We start from the raw sequence: 23,110 nt of genomic DNA on the forward strand, positions 1-23,110 counted from the left end.
GAATTCTGTGATATGGTGTTTTATCTGACGTTCATTTAAAAAGGTAATAACTGGCTTTATTTGATATTTATGGTAGTTAATTTAAAAATAAATGTCTTAATGTTTAAATATTATGTAACTTAGAAATTGTAATAATTTTAAAGCTCTAGATCATTGTAGAATTTCCGATATAAGTAATTATTTCATTTGAATTTATGTAGGAACTTATGAATTAATGTAGAATTTATATTTATTTCTTCCCGAACACAGAATTTCCACGTAGAATTCAGAAAACTCCGCCATTTTAGTTTATTTGGGTAGTGAACAGAATAAGACAATTTGTAAAAATTTTACTTTTTTTATATTCAAAAAAACTACAATAAATCTGTTAAAAAAATGTCTTATTTATGATAGTTATAATTAATGTTCCAATTAAAATTTTTAATGTCCATTAAAGATTTAATTATCAGAATTATTGTGTGATAATTAAAAAAAAATAAACGGGCTCCTAAATGTATTATAATAAATAAAACAAAATAATAAATTAAAATAATTTTTATCATATCGGAAATTAATGCAGTTTATAAATATTATAAATAAAATAAATTTATTTAATTTGTAAAACTTCAAAGGAATTATTTTAATTCATTCAACGAATATTTTAAAATTAATTTAACAGTTAGCCATGATAAAATAATTTTTTTGAATATTGAAAAATGTATATCAAAACTAAAAAGAAAAATTAAATTAAAACAATTTGATTTTTGCTTCACACAGTTTTTGGGTTGTAGGAAAATACTGAACTTAGAGAAAACTTTTACAAAGATAATATTGTATTATCTAACTCTTTCATAAGTTCGAAAATTTAAATAAATATATTTCTTAAATTCTATAAATGGGTTGTAGGAAAATACTGAACTTAGAGAAAACTTTTACAAAGATAATATTGTATTATCTAACTCTTTCATAAGTTCGAAAATTTAAATAAATATATTTCTTAAATTCTATAAATGGGTTGTAGGAAAATACTGAACTTAGAGACAAAGATAATATTGTATTATCTAACTCTTTCATAAGTTCGAAAATTTAAAGTAAATATATTTCTTAAATTCTATAAATAAGATCGTAAATTAAGTAAAATGCAGAATTACATACCTGAGACAGCGAAGACTGACTTCGTATGTTCTCTGGTGGTGGTGCAGAGGCTGGCCTGCTGGCATGGGGCAATCTACGATAAAGATAGTTTACTATAATGAACTCTAGCATTGATGCGTAGATAAAGAACATACACACTCCGTCCCACATATTCATGGCCGTCAAGTTGGAGACCACAGGCAAAGTGGATCGGAAACCGTTCGTGGTGGTACAAAAGTTCAACATGGTGGTCACACCAATCATCACACGAGCAGGCACTGCGTTGATGTCCAGCCAGAAGCTGATGAAGGAGCTCGTGACCAAAACAATGCCTGGCACAAAGACGGTGCTGATGTAGAAAGATTTATCCCTAGTGAACACAAGAAGTACCCTCAGACAGCTGTAGTTCCCTGAAAAAAAAAAATAAATAAAAAGAGGAAAGGTTTTTATCATGAATAAACCTCGCACTCCACTCAACTAACTTTCAGCCAGTCTCCTTCTACAAGAAAGTGAGGGCGCCTATATATTTTTGTTTGTAAGGATCAATGAAGAAGTAGTTATTACCTCTCCACGTGTATTGTCCATCACAGACTCCAGTGTCGTTCTTCACCAGATAGGCATTCTGTTGTCGAAGTGAGGAGGCACCACTGATTGACGGTTTGGTGACGGACCAACGTAACTCCAGCTCATCCTGCTCATAAGACACTGAAACAAAAATAAACGAGATTCATTAAAACATTCATTCGAATGGTGATTAATTTTAATATAGAAATGAAGTGCAGCAGTTATTCTTGAAACAAAAATTCTCACATGCCTTAAAATTTTCAATTCTGAAAGTTGAAACAATAATTCTTATAACAACCGAACATTAACTCGAATAATCGGCCAAAAGATAATTTAAAACTTGAAATTAAACAACAAGAATTTTTAAATAACTTCTTCATCATCATCAGCCATTTTCAATCCACTGCAGAATGAAGGCCTCTCCAGTAACTTTCCAGTCCCGTCTGTTTTATGCAATGGCCATCTATTTACTGCCCACGAACTCTTGAATTTCATCTGTCCATCTCCGTTGTTGACTTCCAGGTTTTCTTTTAACTTCTCTTGGGTACCATTCTATTATTTTCTTAGTCCATTTGTCATCATGTCTTCGAGATATGTGTCCTGACCAAGCCCATTTCAGTTCATTAGTTTTGATAAGAAATAACTTACACCAGTTGAATTTAAATAGGACTAGTTTATGCGTGGAAAATTCCTCTGCTCTGATAACAATAGTGGTAATAACAGTATTAAACTGTGTTGTATTAACACCTGCTTATAGCTCATGTATCCTTAACTGTAATCGTGCTATGAACTGACTATTATAATTCCAAAATCTCGATGTGGTATGATCAGTAGCTCAGGAGTTTCACAAGTCTTTTGTGAACCCCTGAGCTGGCCGTAACAGTCATGTTGCCTGGATTGCCTTCTTCTCTAGTAAACAATAAAGCAATAAAAATTTCGTAAATATAATCTTTGATGTGAATTCGTTGAAATAATGAAGAACCTAAAAGTACAAAATTCAGTGGATTGATGGAAGAAGATACGCATCTGTTAATCTTCCTTCGGATAAACTATCAAAACTCAAATTTTCAATTAGTTATTATGATATTTATATGATTGAATGCATGCGTTTCTTCTTAAACGAGATTTCCCATAAATGTGATCACTAGCGTTTAAAAAAATTGATTCCCAAAATAAACAGGCGAAATTTTCTATTCTCAACCCAATGCTGAGCTAATATGGGTCGAATCGAAGCCTTAACTGTACCTTACCAATCCTTAAGGTTGATAAGGTATGGTTAAGTACCATACCTTACCAATTTTCATAAAAATATTAATTGAATATTTTTCAGTATCATATTTAGAGTTTCAATATTATTGTTTTCGAAAATATTTTACAATATATTTATGACTCTGCACATTTTGTATCACGATTTTTACAATATATTTATGACTCTGCACATTTTGTATCACGATATTTTATAAGATATTGAAATATATAATGAAGAACTTACCACTTTCTAATGCAAAAGGACATTTCAGGTTGTCAAAGGGAAAAATCTGTAGATTTCCTTGACAGTTGAGCACCATACTTCTCCTGAAAAGCAGAGAATAATTACGGATAACCACTGATTATTTCAAGATCTGCATTCAGTGTATTGCTCCATCTGCTATCTGTAAATGTATGAAGAGAAATAGTACAATCAGAACCGCTTACCTCATCGAATACTCCACGGTTCCATCAGGAAAAATCCTGAGCGCAATGTTTGCCTGAAGGAGGGGAAATTTGAATTCACCATGCTTGATGAAATAGGTGTCCGGTATCCAGACACTGTTAGTGTGGTGAAAGCCATTCAGATACTTATGGCGACCTCCATCATTATACTTGAGCCTTGGATCGTGCCACTTCTGATGTAATAAAAACTCCATCTCGTATTTCTGAGGGGAGAAATAAGAACAAGTAATAAATGGATTGAGCAAGATAAAAACTAGAACAGAGAATTCAAAACTAAATATATTCAAAATGTATGTAAAATAAATTGATCAATTATCGCGATTCAGAACAAGTTACATCAGCAAGGCCAATATTAAAATTAATCTCTATACGATAAAATAATTTTATTCTTCATTTAGAAATGTTACCATCTAAACAAGTTGCTGAAATTTGTTCGCTCCAGTACTGTTTATCTATCCGTCCCCTTTGTACAATCGAATTTCCAGGAGCCAGTGATACCAAACTTTTCATGACCTTCTTTTTTGATCCAGAAGAAAGCTGGAAACTTTATTTGGATCCATCCATTTTTCCCAAAGGGACAGTTTACCAGACTTTTATCTGGCGGGGTTGTTTTGAATTTGCACAGAAGCAAATAAAGCTATGAGGCGTTAGTACATTTTATCTCTATTCTATGATTGGGTCTTATATTTTGCAGACCCTTGGCGGTTGCAGAGTTATAATTACCTTCCTACTCACAGTCGTGGAAAAGACATGAGTTCGAATCTCGTTATTGATGCGAAGAATTTTAATGTTATAGAGGGCCAAAAACCTACTGTGAAATATGTGCTTCGGGATATATGGACTAGCTAGCATGGTAAATGAAATATGATACTGTCGTGACCTTAAAATCACCTTTTGCTCCATTATACCGATAAAAATACTGTATTTTACGAAGGAGTTATTTATTATTATTTTTTTTATTATTTCAGAGTAATTTAGTAGTTATTCGAAGCACTCCCCAAAGACAGTTATCGGAACAGTTACAAAGCGATCTGCCCCTGGACTACTGAATTCAAGTATTTTCGATTGTGCCTCCAGGATAGTTGTGACACCAGTACAGAAATTTCCCCTCCCAGCGCCGAGTACTTCAGCTAGTTGGATATAAGTTAAAATTCCCAAAAGGAAAGTTGTCACCTTGAGAAAAATATGCCCATTTATTTCCACAAAATTTTGTATGCAGCGAAAATCAATGGGCACAAAGTTTATTCCCATAAACGTGGTCCCTTCTTCACATGAACACTGAAAGAGACTTTGTGCCGCTAGTGGGTTTGTCTATAAAATAGCAAAGCAGACTTTAGCCAAGAAAGTAAAGATTTTTAAGATAAAACGCACAGTGAGGAAGCTATAATAAATTGCCAAATAATATCAGTACTGTACAGAAAATTTAACTCATTGCAGACTTACCTCAGAATAAATTCGAATGATCTATTAAAAAGTAATGCACAATAATTGAATAGCCGAAACCTCAACCAAAAAAATCTCAAACGAAAGAGAGGCCCAGCCTTTAAAACTCACGGCTTTAATCTTTCTGATAATGATAAAAATTATATAAATACTGCGGAGTTTGAATAATTATGCTATATTTGATAAATTAAAAATTTTATCAACTTTTTGAATCTTTTTGGTTAGATCGGTGATGGCAAATGGTGGTGACGGCATAATCCGCCCTGCGAGAAAATCTATGATGAAGGTAACAATATTTGTGAGAAGTATACAAAAACACATTTTTAGGGTATTTATAAGACTTTAAAATCCAAATCATTAGTGAGTAAAACGTTGCCTCTGAGCGTATATAAATTGGTCGTCACTGGTTCATAATCAGTGATATAATATCCAACGATTACTCAAAATACTCTCCTCGCGCTCGCTTTAAATATGCCTTCACATAAGCACCTCAGTAAAGAATGGTAGCGAGCACCATAAAACCACAGAGAAGTTGTCTTCATGTTTTACTCAAAAATTCTCTAAGATTTCATATCCTTTTAGACCCCGCAATCTAACTTCGTCAATATATTAGGCAAAGACTGCTGAATCCTGACAGGAGATTTGAAGAAATGAAGACTTCAAGAAACAGCTGGAACAGCTGATAAGAGAGATAAAGAGAGTGCACGTATGTTTTTGTGTGTCTCTGTGTGTTTAGATCTTAGATGGAGGATGGTAAACATGTGTTAATCAAAATAATGAAATGTCAGGCTGCACTATAATGTGGTTCGTTGCTTTATGGTGTTGGATCCAAAAATTTTCTGAACAAATCTCTATATAGCATGCATCCTGATATGGACCTCGATTACCACTTAATATCGTCCCCTCCCTAATGCATTATCTGCATTTAGAAAATTTTAGACATATTAATAGAACATTGTCGTTAATATTAATTCAAAAGGCAATGTGAAACTCACCAAACTTGACTCATCTGGAGAGGAAAGAGTCAATAGAAGGACGGTTACATTGACGATTGTGAGTCCTGAAAAGAAAAAAAAAAAAAAAAACTGTTATCATGCAACGGCCATAAAAATAAAAAGCAAAAAAAGGCATAAATTGCGTACATGTTACCCTTGCTTTAAATCATATACGAATCAGAGCTACTTATCACGACTGGTATACAGACATGTTTTGTATCCAAAAGACAATGAACTCCATTATTATAACTTAGCCCTCCTTGTTTTCTCTTGTTAGATTTGGTCTGTAACTCCATAATTTTCATAAAATATTCATGGAGCCATATTATCCGCTGATAGTCCCTGTCCTTAATTTGACACAGACTTTTGTTTGTTTCTCCCAGAGATTTCAATCTTCATCTTTATTCCAGATGCTTGCATGAGAGACTTTTACAGACCCTATCTGCTACTTCTGATTGAAGACCCATTTCTGGGGTTATACAGAAGTAATCAGAGGCCAAAGATTGCCATCGATTGCTGGCAGCGTCATAAGTGAGCGATATGCACAGAGCTTCCTGTTTCCATTGTTTAGGTTGTGAATACTTGAGAGCAGTGCCTCCTGGGACCTACATTTATGTAGGTCAGAGTACAGATATAGCACGATATTGATCTCTCCTTGTTATTACATAAATGATGACGTCTCTTTTAAATCCTTTCTATTTTAGGACTTTTGCGTTAATGTCTGAGCTAGAGCAATCAAGTTTTCCCTAAACTTCAGGTCAGTGGAGATGAACTACCACGCTAGCATACGAACCATTTCCTGCACAGATACTCCATCTCCCTAAAGGAAACTATTGTCTTCTTAGGCAAACAGGCGATAGTAAACAAAGCTTCGTTGAGGTTTGCTGTTTTAGCTGATTTCATTTTCTTCGTTGATAAAAGAGTCCCTTTACTCATTATGAATGTCCCTCTTTTCTTGTAACACATAAGAATATTTTCTTACGTTATTAAAACTAAATATTCTTAAAGAATTGAATTTTTAAATTTAAAATGCAAAATTTTAAACAGTTTTCAAAAATGAAGCGTGTTCTTTTCAAAAATGGTTGTTATGTGGCGCCATCTCTCGTCAATAATAAAATATCCATTTTTGGAAATTTTATTATTATTAATGCCAAGCCGTGTATAGCTTGCTAGCGTATCTAGTATCATTTGTAACTATTTAAAATATTAAAAGTATTTATGGAATCCAATATAAAAAGTATTTATCGATTATAAAGAATAGAATATAAATCGAATATAAATATATTCGATTTAAAAAAAGTAGAATATAAATATATTTACCAAATATATATACGAATATAAAAAATTTAATCGAATATATAAAAAGCATTTATGAAATCGAATAATAGATTTGAATGTCGTGTTTCATCGCAGAGATAGTCCATGAAAAAAATAAAATCTCCATATGCAGTCCCTCAACCAAGAAAATATTTAGGATTACACAGAAGAATTCAAATCATAATTTTACTTCAATTCAAATCGTAATTCTACTTCATTACAAGAAATTAAATAAAGGATCTCATTACAAGTCACAAGACACAAATTCCAATTTGAATAGTGCAATTCTCTTCCACATTTAATGGAGCTATTGAAAAGAACTATAATGAAAGAGTTCAAATATCGGGTATTATGGTAACTGGATACTCCAGTATATGTAATTTAAAAAAATATGTATTATTTTTCATTATTTTTTGAGATCGGCCCACTTTGATCTTTTCTTTATCTTCTTTTATTTTTATCCAATGCTTCTGATAAATTTCTAAGAGTGAAAAAATAAACAGTCGAAGCATATTTTGCTGTGACTGAGAAAATTAAATAGAAAAAGACACGCAAGCCATAAGCAGATATTGGGACGATCAAAATACGAAAACCAGCTTTAGTGCCATAGGAGTAGAGTAGATGACTGCAAAAAATACTTTGATCAATAAACGATCCTATTTTCCAGTAAGCACGGCCACACCTGCCTCGTTAGAAGCCCAATAACCGTTCTGTGCTCCAAGATATCTCCCTTCAATCACGTTCCTTTGATGTCTGATCGCGTGGGAAGGATTTTCACAATCGTAACGACAGAAAAAACAGCACTACGGTGGAGTTGCAATTTTCGCCAAAATCGTTAAGGACACAAATCCTCCTCAACGTAATAGGTAAACGGTAGGAAATCTTTACAGGAGTATAAATCGATGAAACAGAACCAACATCGATCGCTCACATGGTAATTCACGAAACTGGAATTTTCAGCTAGTAGTCTACAACTAATCATAACAGTCCTACTCCTTTCCGTCTCCAAAAACATTATCCTTCTCCACATTTGAAAGATTATACCCAACTTTCTGGATACCATTCAATCTATATTACACAAACACACTCATTGGCCAAAATCTTTTGCAGTCGGCGTCAACAGGTAATTAAACATATTATTCAGATATATGATCACTAGTTGAGGACTTAGTGATCGTACCATGTGATTGATACCAAGTGGCCATACCATTTATCTGATACCGAGCAGATATCAGATAAATACTGCTTTCCTGGGGCTTCTTTATAGATCCCGTCATGGGGAAGGCAAGCGATCTTTCTGATTTCAGAAAGGTGTTAGAGTTGAAGCAGGGGCCAAAATTAAGAAAACAACGGAAATCACTGTCGCGTCGAAAGCAAAACCGTCTCAAAAATATTTAATTTAGACAAAGAAAGACCCATTTCCAATAGAACTGTATGGCAGGAGTTGAAGAATTCACATCTTCCTGTAAGAAATTGAAAAATTCGACTGGAGTGGTGTTGCAATCGGCTGTGGAACGGTGGAAAAAAAATCGTATAGTCTGAAGGGTTTCGATTTACAATTTTTTGCGCCAACAGTAGGTTGTAAATATGACCTGTATCCCATGAAGCCATGCATTCAGACTGTCCACAACTCAAGCGACAGAGAGAGAGAGAGAGAGAGAGAGAGAGAGAGAGAGATGGTATCGTGGTATGGGGTATGTTCTGTTGGTAAGAGCTTCAAGCGCTCATATCGTTAGAAGGTCGTGTCACTTCCAATAAATGTTTCTATTGTATCGGACCAATCTGATTTTGCAATGTTTCATTTTTATCTGGATTGCGAGGGATTCTTTCAAGGCGACAACGTAAAAATCCACTGTGCAAAACTTGAATCTGAATGATTCGAGGAATATTTACAAGATTTCCGTCATAAACCCTGGTCGCCTAATTCACCAAAGTTGAATCCAGTTGAGAATGTTTCGGATAAGTTGAAAAGGTCATTTCGGATTCACAGTTCTCTGCTGACCAATACAGCAGCTGACAAATATCCTGGTAGAACAGTGGCCATATCTGGAACTGGACTTCCTCAGACACTTAGGGGGAATCCATGCCACGACGTGAACTGCTGAAATTCGGGCAAAGGCTGGCCTTAGTAAATATTAATTATTAAATACTTATTTATTTTATTATTTTTTTCGGTTAGTGAGTGTATGTACTCGGTGGCAGCTAGTAGTATAAGAAAGTGGTAGTTGTAACTTGCGATTTGATTCTTGAAACTAGAAAGTTTAAAAAATCTTTACCTATTATTGGTATTACAGAAGTATTTTTAAATTTAAAACTGAAATATATTTATAAAGCTTTTACATGTGTGATTAAAACTGTACTTGGTTCCTCTGAATGTAAAAACACATCTCTTTGTGAAATTTTTATGACACTTAAAATTCCATCATCGCAGAAAGTACAGCGTTGTCTAGAAGCTGTGGCCAAGCTTAATAACCCTGGGGTCGGGGAGACAATAGAAGATAATCTTGAAAGGCGAGTATCGCATAAAATAGTCTTCGTGGGATTCAGAATCGCAATCTCTCAAAAAAATGTATATGTAAACTTTATTTAACGAATGCTGATGAATCTGGGATAATTTTCATTTATCCTCATTAAGAACTGTTTACACTACGAGGGCCATTTAAATATTTTCTTCGACAGAAAAATCAGCGATCCAATGCCATACCATAACAAGCATATCCTGAGCATCACATTTCTACCACTGTACTCCACAACTGGAAAAATACAGATCATGTAATTTATCTAGGTATTCTAATGTTTTTGATAACATAGTTATACATATTATCGCTATATGTATTATTTAAGGGGAATCTATCACATAGATTCCCCTTAAATCTTGAACCGGACCAGTGGCTAGACTTTATATCTAGATTTGCCTCGAACTCGGAACAATGTTCCGAGTTCGAGGCTACCAACAACTGGAATCCCACCTGATACGTTGTCTGCAGTATCAATCTCCAGGGAACAGCTTATGCTGCCATAAATTCTACACCGGCTTCTGCTAAGGCAGGTGCAGATGGAATACCCCAATTCATTATTAAATATCTTAGCCCATACATTTTGGGTCCCCTTCTAACTATTTTTAATGCTATTTTGTCAAGTCATTTCTTTCCCCAGCAGTGGAACATTTACCTTGAAGTCTATACCCAAAATTCAATCTCCTACTCTTCTTAAGCATTACCAACCAATCTCCAACACATGAAGTCTTCTAAAATTCCCAGAGAAGGTACTTCTCCCCATTCTAACTAAACAACTTCTTCCACATCAGCCTCATCAAATCCACTACCCCCTTTTTCATAGATCCACTATGACTAATCTCTTAGCCACCACCACCATTATCAAATCAAGGGAGACACTCTACAGTTCCTCATTTCACTCCTTCAAAATAGAATAATCAAACAAACGAGCGATGTGTCTCTTCAAGAGTGTCACAGGATGATGTCTTACTTGGGCTCTTGTTTACAGCGTTTATCTCGCCGTTTGTTGAGTCCAGGCATGATACTCTATGTTATGCTGATGATATGAAACTCCTCACACTGATTCCTCCACATGATGATCTTCTCATGATAACATCAATTAACAATATACTCCTGGAATTTGCAAACTATCTCAATCATTTGGACTAAAACTAAATACAGAAAAGTCTGAATTTGATATTCTCATTAAAGAAAACGCTTCCCATATTCAGCCAACACTATGTAATTCTCCTATTCCCATCGTCACGAAACATACTGATTTGGGGGTTGTTTTTGATCCTAAGCTCTGCTTTGGTAACCACATGGAAAAGCTGCTCACCCAGGCAGCTCGACTCCGATGGATGGCCAAAGAGCATTTGCATTATATTAATGAAGTAACGACCACCAGAAGATATATAGATTATTGTGATAGGGAGTACAGAGGCGGCATCCTTAAATTGTACTTCCCTGTCCCTGATCCTTCTCCTTGAAGCTCGCCTTAATACCGCCAGCCAGCAATATGATATGAAGATGGCTTGCCAACCAACCTTGCAGTTTTCCACTTACATGTTCTTTGTACATTGTGATGTTTATAATTGTATTATACTTTGAGTGTTGAGCTGTATTTACTTTTATTCTCAACATATGCATCTTTTTATGTTTAATTTATTAATTTCTTTTTCTTACATATTGTACTATTACTGTTAATCCCTGGCATTGTGGCCGTGAAGGGCGACATTGCAATGTATCCATTTGTATTATTATTATTGCAATAAAGATTTCTACTAGATAGACAGCCATATAAGTTTGTAGATATATTGCAAAAAAAAATCAAGAGAAAGAAATCAATGTGTAGGTTGGATAAAGATGAGTTGGTTCTAAGAATAGATGCACTGCAGTATCGTATTTAATGGCAGATACATTCTTGTAAATCAATAAAAAGTTTAGAAACTTTCACGATTTTGCTCTTTTTTTTTCCTTTTTCAACTCTTTCTAATCGAATCATAAGCAACCAGATGATTCCAGCAGGTTCCGGAAGGAAACTGAAGTGTAAATCTTAGTTTGGAAGAAACGCCCCTGTTTCTGACGTCATCCGGTCTAAGAGGAGAAACCCAAAGGCGTAGGGTCAGTCAATAATTCTGTACTTTTGTGACGCCTCGGGGGAATTAGCAGCGCTCTGACAAATCCAAAATCTTGTTAAGTAAAAACGTATCAATTCGCCTCCGGTAGAATTTCTTAGACATGAAACGTAGAAGAATTATTGTTAGGATTTAAACCCACACACTTTGGCGCGTTTATTCATCTCAAGATATTTCCTGATACTCATGTATTAACAACCAATATTGCAGCATCATCTGTTGGGATGTAATAAGCAATAATAACTTTGTAATAAACAAGCAGTAGTAAATTTGTTATGCATATCATTTTCACTTGCCTGTAGGACGAAATCTAACATCATAACGGTTTCGACGTATTAGGTCATCCAAGATTTCCTTATCATTCGACTTCAGATATCTGAAAAGTGAAAAGAACATTTCGTAAGTATAAATAATGAATCAATTGATAAAGTTTAAAACAATCAGTATAAAATAAGAAAAGTTTCTGTATATAAGAAATTAGAAGTTGAGCGAAGAATGTATTCAAGGATTACAAATCATAAGATTAAGATTTCTAGGTCATCGGTCAAGAGGTGACAAGCAGCTTAAAAGCAATCGGAAACCGTGTGTGTGGCAATTGCTGGGCCCAATTCTTTTGAATTTGTAGGTATAACCTCGGAGTATTCAAAGAGATCAATGTAAACATTGCCATTCGACTTAATAAGAGATCATAACTGCATTAATACCAATATAAACCCATCTACAAATAAGCTACAAAAATAGCTTAACCTGCCATTTATGTACTAGTATAACACAGGTGGCTGAAAATAGTTTGATATGTTTTGTTTTGTGTTTTTAACTGAGGTTTTTAAACTGGAAAAATGAGGCTTTAATCATTTGCGTTTCTTCAAAGTGGTGACTAATGAAAATGATGTGTCCCGTCGTCTTCATTGGTCCAATGTAAGTTCAAAGTGGGCTTTCGAGTGGCAACTTCATAGAAGAGTGGTTCTTGAAATGTTCTGAGACCATTTTCACAATCCCCCGGATAGTTCAGAAACCGAACTATCCTGGGTATCGTGAAATTTCCTTTTCGAAGTAGCGATCTTTAAATGTAATGTCGTTCAAATCACATCTAGAATTGTATAACCCATTTCTTTTAACATTGTATGTATTTCTCAAGTTCATGTTTTAAGATCAAGTAGGTTACAATTCAGAGATTGTGTTTTTAGTCAGGTTCCTGGATTTTATCTTTAAAATTGTGGTTTTGGGACATCCCTCTGAAAATGGATATGTGTAATACGTCTATGAACGTTTGATGAATTTGATGATGCTTTTCTTAGAACTGACAGTTGACTTATATTGTCATGTTGTAAGGTATTTTGGACGTCGATGCGTTAGTGTGTTACAGTGAAGCAAAAATGGCTGCTATATTGATACGAGGGATTTCCGAAAAGTAAGATAACACATTTTTTCTCTCGATTATATTTAATAATACGACATTGAAATTACACACCAAGAAATAAGTGAACATGCACTACTTCTCCACAAAGTCTCCAGTTTTATTGATGCACTTGTCCCAACGATGGATCAGTTTATCAATACCAGTACTGAAGAAGTCCGTGAACACACGCAGTAACCAACATCGCACCGCTTGATGAACTTCCTCATCCGTGGGGAAATGCTTTCCTGAAAGGTGTTTTTTCAGAGGGACGAACAAATAGAAGTCTGAAGGCGCTAAGTCTGGGCTGTAGGGTGGGGGGGATGTGACAGAGTTTCCCAACGGTTACGGCGCAACCACTCACGAGTGGTGTGGGCCGTGTGTGGAGTTGCGTTGTCGTGCAACAAAATCACGCCGCTTGTCAGGAGTCCTGGTCGTTTGCGTCGAATGTTGGCATTCAGTTTTTCCATCGTTGCACAGTAAATCTGTGCATTGATTGTGCCTCCCTTCGGCAAGAAATCCACCAACAGAACGCCTTGGCGCTCCCAAACCGGACACTGGGAACAGTTTTGAATTTTTTGCCCACAGGAGATTGTGGATGTTTCCAGGTCATGGAGTCTTTTTGCTATCCGAGGTAAAATGATGCTGTGACTATTCGAGAGAAATTTCTCTCCGACGAAGGAGAGAAATTTCTCTCCTTCGTCGCTGTATCGCAACAGGTTCTCCAGACACATCCTCGTGCGTTTTGCTTTGTCCTCCTCTGACGATTGCCGGGACGCCCAGCAGCAGCACACATTTCAAAAGCTAAGGACACCGTGAATCAGTTGACTTACTCACGTTCACTATTTGTGCAATTTCACGCAGTTTCACCCGCCTGTTCTCAAGAAAGATGCCCTTAATGCGCGAAATGTTGTCTTCTGTCTTGCTCGATGAAGTCCTGCCCGCCCGATGTCGATATTCAATGTCCACACTGCCCGCTTTAAATTCATTACACCAAAAAGACACCTTCTTCTTTGTCATCACCTTTTCGCCATATATAGCAACAGAGTTCACGGTGAATGTCACTTGGAGAAGACCCTTTTGCTTAAAAAAAGCGAATAACTTCACGAACACCTGTTTTGGACCACACTCGCACGGTAGCCACAATTTTGCAACTGGAATCTGCTGTGAGGCGACAGTACTGCAACACTGCACTGGCGGTCTTTTTGAACGTTAACATTCATATCAACAGTTAAAAACAAGAAACGAGGCCAGTTTATGGTTACTGAATGATAAATCAATCAATCTGTAACCTTGCTACTTGCAGTGGATATAATGTTATCCTATATTACAATGGAGTGTCCTTGCAGCCAACGCAGTGGAAACCCAATAAGGCTGTGAAACAGCAGATGCCTTTACTGCTAACACTGTGGATGCACAATTCAATTTCCAAACAGTACAGCCTCTCTGCAGACGCAGTGGACAATAGCGTATATCCCAAGTTTTAGGCAGTATCCTCACTGCTAATGAGTGGAAAGAACAAATATAGATTTTAATATATAGATGCAACAAAGGGAGAAGTTTACAAGTTGCAAAACACACTTAATATATGGGAATTTAACTGTAACTTGGAAAATTAACGAAGGGACACAATAAAGAAAATATTGGTGAATTGACATTTAAAACAAAGATACAAGGGGTTTCCGAAAAGTAAGGTAACACATTTTTTTTCTTAATAATGGTGAAAGGGGATGAAAGGAAACGCGGTGGGCAGAAATGAAAAGCCGTGATCGTGGATAAGGCATATGGCTTTTGCAACCGGAAATGGCTGGAGAGTTTAAGAATATGTTCGTCCGAGTGCGACAGTCTTAATAGGGATAAGGGCTGTCGCATTCATCCACTCTTTGAAGCCCTTATCCTACGAAGAGACAAACGGTTTAGAGTGGCCCATCCATTTTCCGGTTCCAATGCACGAGAAGTGAACCGTGCTCAGACTCCATAGTTCACATCGCAGACCTGCTGAGCTGTGTGGTACATGTAGATTGTCGGTCATCCTGCAACCACTATAGCTGATGAAGGCGGCCGCTGCTGCCGAAAGCTCCTGTATTAGTGGTTTTAAATAACTTTCATCGCTTTTAATTTTATATATTTTATTGAATTTTATTCTTGTTATATAACATTTATTTTAATATTTTAACATTTAGTTATACAATCAGTACGCATGTATTTTATTTTATTTTATTTTATCATAATAAAGACGTTTTACAGATTCGAGTCAGTGTTATTTAGTAGCATTACAGATGAATTACAAAGTTTCTGACTCCAGAGGCCTTTTCAATGAAAAACTGTATGTCTGACGAGAGTTCTGTCTCTGTAGAAATGCCTGGCGACCTAATTTTGGACCTTGCTCATGTGGATTCTAGCTTTAAAGAACCTTCGGTGGTTCTCGAGAAATTGATGGAGACCAATTCCCTCCCTTGAAGAAAAACGAAAAAGCTCTTCACAATATAAATAATTCTTTTGAATCGGAACAGTCTGGAAGTGCTGCCATATTGGATTATATGTATGTACTAAACTGAATTTATTGGACACAGTCAAGGAAGGAACTAAGGTAACACCTTTGACAATTGTTGAACTTTCTAAAACTTGGAATAACTTGGAGAGACTTGTCTTGGATTTAACTTTGGATAATGAGAAGCTTAGAACCAAGTTGGAATTAGAAACTAAAGGAAGGAAAGAGCAAAATAAATTGCTGTCTGACGTTCAGGCACCTACCTATGCAGGCGAAGGTGTGACTGCCTTAAAGGCCAGCAAACAAATACAAAGAGGCATTGGTGTCAAGGTTACACAATCTAAACATCTTGATGAAAGCTGATTCTAACAGCTCACGTAAAACTAGTGAAGAGTGAAGTTACAAAAGGTTTCAGGTCAGAATTTAAGTGTTTAAAAATTAAATCAGTAAGGAAAATAGCGATAAAGGAATAATAATTGAAACTGCAACAAGTAAAAAGATCTTGAAAAACTTAAGTGTTATAACAAATTTAAAGAGTTAAATTTTTTAGTGGGTCTCCCTAAGAAATTAAATCCCACAGTTATTGTGTACGGCCATCCATAAAGACGTAAGTGGTCTGGACTTCTTAAGTGATTTATACAATAAAAATTTAGCCAAGCAGGGCATATCAGAAGAAGAATTTAAGAGCGATGTTAAGGTTCGTTTTAAATTTAAATCTAGAAATAGAAATAATATCCACTGAGTCTTGGAGATGCCAAATTTATTTAGGAAAATTCTTTTGGGCTTAGGTAGTACATATTGGCTTTACTATACAGTATAAACAGCCAATATAAACTACCCAATATAAACTTAGGTAGTTTACATTGGCTGGTCCATTCATGGTTCGATAGATTTCTTGACAACATCTCGCTGTATTAAGTGTCTGCGCTATGGCCGTTCGGCCAAAAATTGCCATCAATTTGAAAATACCTGGGGACATTTTGGTGGCCTGGGGCACTAGACTGAGGAATGCCCGAAAGGAGACGAGCCGTGTGATGTGCCCAAATTGTGAACAGAGGAAAAGGAAATCAGATCATTTATATAGGGATATTAAATGCCCTGAATTTGTGAGAGCCCAAGAAGTGACTAGAATTCTGATCGATTAATTTTAATCATTCTGAGTTTGTTATCACTATCTTACAACTAAATTGTCAACGTTCTTTGGCGGTTATGGGAGATTTGTCCAAAATTATAGCACAAAATAAAATTCAACCGTTTGGATTGTAGGAATTATATTCTTTCAGAGGTGTTGTTAAGGAGCTTACTTTTGGCTGTCGGATTGTCTCTTCCACACTTGTGTGTTATGGAGCCTCAGTTTGGTGTACAAAGGCCATCCTGGAAAAGAACAAGCGTAAACTTGACTCAATACAAAGATTCATGCTGTTGTCTATCTACAGGGCATGTCGCACAGTCAGCACCCCTGCCCTACAGGTTATTACTGGATGCTTGCCACTCTATCTTGAGGTGATTAAAAGGGGACTTTACCATCGATTAAAGAAGGGAATTCAGACACAGTTGTTAATTCTTCAACTGCAGCTTACCAATGACATGAAACAAGAATGAAAACGTATCTTCGAACACCTTCAAGGACTTTGGCAGCATTCATGGGAAACCACGCCCAAAGGAGAAATTACCAGAAGATTCCTCCCATCCATTGACATGACTTTCCCAAAGTCTCCTTCCTGGGTTTCACCTGGTCTGCAAGTTACATTCCTGATCACAGGACATGGGCCCTTTCAACAGAAATTGACAGCAATGGGGATTGAAAGCAATCCATTCTGCCACTGTGGCGAAAAGGAGTCATGGGGGTATCTCATGTATGAGTGCCCTGCTTAGCATTAGCATTAGCATTAGTAGAGGCATTTGATGCAAGAAAGCAAGCTTATGCAGCATCAGCCAAAAAAAAAAAAAAAAAAAAAAAAAAAGTAACATAAATAAATAAAAATAACCACTTCCACTTCACCCCTCTGTTCGTTCGAAATACCTGTCCAGCTGAGCCTTAAACTTATTTAGGCTATCAACTTCCACGACAAGGGATGGAAGTCTGTTCCACCCACCAACCACCCGCTGGCTAAAGGCAAATTTCCGCACATCTATCCTACATCTGTCTTTCCTCAATTTGAATTTATGCCCTCTCAGGTGATTTTTCTGAGCTAGAGGATTTTTTTTTTTTTTTTGTTCTTTTTTTTTTTTTTTTTTTTTTTTTCCATGTTTTATTGGGCCATCAAGTATACAGTGTCTATCCATCCATCCACAGCTAAAAACTGCACACTTGTACAATGGAAGCTCTCCGCAACAAGTAAAAGTGAATATTGCAAAATTATGGACTGAATTCAAAACAATGAACATGAGAAGAGGCAGTTGGCGCCTCCGTAGCCAGGTGGGAAGAAGCAGCAGCAGCAGCAGTGTGTAGCACACGCTTCTTGATTAGACCGGGGTTCGAGTCCGTCACCACCAAATACGAAGGATGCGGAAAGGTCAGGGAATGACCACCGCATATCCCGGAGCAATATGGCCTTAGTTGCTAATGCTCCTAAAAACCAAATAACAATCAATCAAGAGGCAGTTAAATTCTTCTACAATCTTCAACTGCAGTCTACTGAACATGACAATTAGTGATATGATAAGTATGACAATTGAATCTCTGAGGTGAATAGCAGAGGATGGAGGACCAAATAAATTTAAAAAAAAAAAAAAAAAAAAAAAATTATAATAATAATATAATAAAAAAAAAGGTAACTATTAAAATTTGTTAACAAATTATAGGTTAAATACTGCAGGTGAGGTGAAGTAATAGTAATATGTGATTTAAAAAATTTACAAAAATCAATTTCAAAAAAAAAAAAAAAAAAACTAATTGAAACAAAATATACTCATTTGCGCAGCATTAAAAAATAGCAACAGTAGGAAAATATGTATAATAAAAAAAAGCAAATACTTGTTTAAAAAATTTTTTGCATTCCAAATGTTCTCATGGTCCATTTTTCCTTCTACTTCTATGATCCATATATGATCCAAGTGAATGCCACAGGATGAAAAGAAAACATTAATACACAACACTTTCACAGTGTACTAAACATGACACTCCAAGACACCATAACCATAGGAAACTTTAAAGGTTTTATCGCCTTTTCCCCTTTGAACGACCTTGAGCTCTACCACGAGCTCTACCACGAGCTCTACCCCTTCGTGTGACAGGTGAACTGCTGATTTCTTCTTTGCTTGGTTTCTCTTCAGCTTCATCATCATCACCTTCTGCTTCATCGCCATGGTCAGAATGCACAGTATCAGCTGCTGGTTTATCATCTGCTTCTGTATCCTGGGATTTTTCTAAGTCTGCTGTCTTTTCTTGATGATCCATGCTATCACCAGTACCACTAGTTTCCATAGACTCATCCTGATCTTTTTCAGCTTCTCCATCTTGCATATCGGCATCAGCCTTTTCATTGTCACCAGAATTTCCTTCAACTTTTGTATCCATAGGTTCATTTTCAGATTTTTGTTCAGCCTCTTTTTTCTTTGCCTTCTCTGCCTCCTTTTCAGCAGCTTCTTTAGCAGCTTTCTCAGCAGCCTCTTTTTCTGCTGCTTCTTTGGCTGCTTTTTCTGCTGCCTCCTTCTCCTTTTCAATTCTTTCTTGCTCTTCGGCCTGACGCTGTCGTTCCTCTTCTTGTTCCATAGCAACTTCCATTGCTTTTGTATATTTTTCAGTATGCACTGCAGATTTACAGTGGATTACACGAGCCACACTAGAATCTTTGAAAAACTTGCGACACAGCTTGCAGAAGTATCCTGTTACAGCCACAACAAATACTTGTCCTAATGGCTTGGGCTCTTTTGTCTTCTCACTTTTAGAATCCTTTTTCACTTCAGTTTTATCATCAGCTTTATCCTTATCTTCTTTGTCTTTGTCTTCAGTAGTCTTATCCATATTCTTGTCTTCATCTTTCTCAGCCTTTTCCTCCTCATTTTTCTCCTTAGCTTCCTCTTCGGTACCACCATCTTCTGCAACAGCCTTTTCTTCAGCATTTTCTTTCTCAGCCTCTTCCTGTTCTTTTTTCTCTTCGATTTCTTGAAGCCGCCTTTCTTCTTTCACACGGGACTCAGTTGCACACTCGTCATCATCTGAGCCAGACTGTAAGTTCTTCAAATAATGGAATTCTGCTGATTTATTCTTGTGATCTTCAGTTTTACAGTGATCTCTATATTCTTCTGGACTGCTGAATCCCATTCTGCATGGTCTGCACTTTGGATATTTCTTATCACGTTTTCTCCTGTGTTCTTTGGTACGTCTGTGTGATAGGAAATTACCAGTGAAAGAGCATTCGCAGACAGTACACCAATTTCCAGACCTCCTGCCACTGCTGCCACTACCACTTCCTCCTCGTCTAGAGCTTTCCCTTATTTCAACCATCTTCAGGTGTTGTTGGGAGGCTTTCATTCTGGCCTCCAGAGCTTGTGTTTTCTCTCGCTGTAGCACCAGCAAAGTTTCCATTTTCGATCTGTGGGCCCTGCTGTTCATGTGATTACGAAATCTGTCAGAAGTAGAGCATGTTATTCTACACACGTGGCACACAAGTGGCTTTTTCCCTTTTTTATCATCATTGCTTGTATCATTCTCTTCTTTCCCATCTACATCCTTATCTTTGGTTTCCAATTCCTTTTCCTCATTTGCATCCAATTTTTCCTCACTTTTTTTGCCTTTATCTCCTTCTTCCTCTTCTTCTGATTCCCAACTATCATAGTCTTCGATATTGTTATCTGATGCATCATCTGTTGGTTCAGCAGGATTATACGGTTCATCTCCCTTTTCATGATCTTTGTCAACCGATCGCGACCTTCGGTCATCGCTTGTTCCTCTGCCTGGACGGCTTGAAGGTCTGCTGCTTCTGCTGTCCCTTCGACGACGACGCATTCTGTTTCTTCTATCATCAAGGTTTGGACGCTTACTACGTGGACCACCCACTGGACTTCTCTGTGGAGGACGCTTGCGCATCTGTCCCCGACTAGACATCTGTCTGTTTCCTCCAGAGAGTCCTCTATCATTGTAGTGACGTGATGGTCCCATTCCATAACCCATGCTTCTCATGTTACTCATTTGTCCCATTCCTCCTCCAAACCCACCTCCAAATCCACCTTGACTTCTGCTAAAACTACTACCCATCATATGCTGCATACCATACTGGCTATCCATGCCGTAACCACCACCATATCCTTGACCATATCCACCACCTCCCATGCTTCCACCCATACCAAATGGTGGACCGCCCTGCTGCCAGGGACTCCCACTATACTGCTGCCTGTAGGACATTTTCATTTAGAAAAATTTCTGTTGGCTCCGTCAATGTAGAAAATGTTAAGATCCAGAAAAGCAATGGCGGCAAATCTACGCACACACCAACAATAGATGAAAGCAATAGAGCCCTTGCAGTAGCTGGGAGACAAGACGATGATTGTAGGCTCAAATTTTTTACTGAAATCCAGGATAACCCTCGTAACCATGAAACATACCTGCTTCAGAATGAAACAACATACAAAGCTTTAACGAGTTACGCACAAACTGTCTTTACCATCAGACGGGCAAAGTTTGCTGAACTTAGAGCTGCTCAGAACAACGACCTTCAAGTGCAAACACAAACTGGGGTCGGATAGCACTTTTCCAACTGATAAAAGTGTAAGACTGAAGATTAAAATACTATGCTGGCATCATCATGGTTGGCACTCCTTGAAAAGCCGACTCCCAGAGAGTGCTTGGCCTTTGGCACTCGCACAGTGGCGCCTGCCCCTGTGACTTTTGATCCCTCTACCCATCCCCTATTTCTCCTTACTCGGGTGGACTGCCTTCTCTATCTGTCCACTTTAGCTTGTTCCTCACATTCAGACCCCCCCCTTCCTCTTGTTCCCCAGGCCTTCTCTTCTCTTCTCTCTCTCTTTTTTTTTTTTTTAACTTGGTCTTCGTCCAGGACGCTCAGGCGACCCTGGCGGAGACCAGCCAGAGAATAAAGGCCAGCCTGGCTACCTCCTAGCGGTGTGTGCGGGCAACGTGAGGTCTCACCAGGGGTCCTGTGGCCAAATGCCTGGACACCCAACAGAACCTAACGCAATATGTCATATACAACAGACAACAGTTTTCTGGCATTTACAGTAGTACTGTATTTCTTCACAGCGTACATATGGCGCAGATATGAGAAATCACAGGTGGCGCCTAACCCTAACACTATGCACACTGTCTCTTCGGTTGAGTCTGCGCATGTAGCACAGTGGTATCATCACCATCCTCCCCACACAGGGTGGAAAAGGTGTGGTCTGTTTTCACTCCGTGGCTGAGTTAGTCGGCCTTTTCAAGGTTAGCAAGGTTTTTCTCCAGAAACTGTGGTTTTTTCGTCCAGCAAAACAGGCAAATCGACTAGAGAACACACGCAATTTACAGACACAAATACGGGTTAATGTAATCAATTATGGGTAACCCTAACATAATAATTTGATTAGTTTGTGTTTTTTTGTTTCTTCGGTTGACACACAACAGAACCTAACGCAATATGTCATATACAACACACAACACTTTTCTGGCATTTACAGTAGTACTGTATTTCTTCACAGCGTAAATATGGCGCAGATGTGGGAAACGACAGGTGGCACCTGACCCTAACACTATGCACACCATGTCTCTTCGGTTGTTGATGCGCTGAGGGACCGAGGTTCTGCTGCATCTAGGGCGTGGGCTGCCTTGATTGTTGCAGATCCTCAAGTCACCATTACAAAAATTACTAGTTTATGTAATAAACATGGTTGTCTGGAAGTTTCTTTTGGCAAATTTTATGCTATTTCACTGTGTGCTCAATGCAGCCAGCCTCACCAGTCCATTGAACCATTCCTCAATTATATCGAGCTGGTGCTGATTAAACTTTTTGGTTGCCCGATCGTTGTCATGATGGACGCTAATGCCTACTTACCACTTTGGAACAGTCCATACTTTGATTCAAAAGGGAAACTTCTTGAAGAATTGATTCAATCTAAGAACCTTACCTTGTGGAATGGTTTAGGCTTGTGGAATGGTTTGGAACCTTACCTTTGGAATGGTTTGGTCCTTGAGGCTGTCACAGACATTCTCTCAGATATGCCAGACAAGCTGTACTTGCTACCTGGGAGTCTAAAACGCTGATGGAACTGATATTCGGGTGACACTCAAGTCAAAGTGGACCCAATTTCGGCGAAGTCCGGACGGTCTATGACAGCCAAATCCTCTGCTTGCACCTTCACGATGGTGGGACTGTTAGTAATCCTGGGTATAACCTTCATGCACAAGTACATGGTGGGTGACCACCCAGGTGTGAACCAACGTAAGCAGGGGTCGAGGTGTGGCGCCCACACCACATGGAGGAACGCCACCCCTCTATGTTACCAGGCAG

At 37.5% G+C, this 23,110-nt stretch overlaps 2 protein-coding genes across 5 annotated transcripts in view; both read right to left on the minus strand.

The window, feature by feature from the left end:
• LOC150080204 (glutamate-gated chloride channel-like) overlaps nt 1-23,110 on the minus strand; it is a 240,794-nt gene that overhangs the window by 3,124 nt on the left and 214,560 nt on the right. For all 4 annotated transcript variants that reach the window (XM_090381055.1, XM_090381057.1, XM_090381056.1 and 1 more), the window contains 6 exons: nt 12,075-12,154; nt 5,829-5,893; nt 3,373-3,593; nt 3,170-3,252; nt 1,678-1,818; nt 1,135-1,523 (listed from right to left, as the gene is read on the minus strand). In XM_090381055.1, coding sequence (XP_090237181.1) covers nt 1,135-1,523; nt 1,678-1,818; nt 3,170-3,252; nt 3,373-3,593; nt 5,829-5,893; nt 12,075-12,154 — 979 coding nt within the window. The remainder of the gene's footprint in view (nt 1-1,134; nt 1,524-1,677; nt 1,819-3,169; nt 3,253-3,372; nt 3,594-5,828; nt 5,894-12,074; nt 12,155-23,110) is intronic.
• On the minus strand, nt 18,635-21,133 carry LOC150080205 (uncharacterized). The gene has a single exon (XM_090381535.1). It carries the CDS (start codon nt 21,016-21,018, stop codon nt 18,826-18,828), a length of 2,193 nt encoding a protein of 730 aa, XP_090237661.1. The 5' UTR covers nt 21,019-21,133; the 3' UTR covers nt 18,635-18,825.

The sequence above is a fragment of the Mastigoproctus giganteus genome, chromosome 9 (genome assembly GCF_048544385.1).
Source record: "Mastigoproctus giganteus isolate SK-2022 chromosome 9, ASM4854438v1, whole genome shotgun sequence".
NCBI lineage: Eukaryota > Metazoa > Arthropoda > Arachnida > Uropygi > Thelyphonidae > Mastigoproctus > Mastigoproctus giganteus.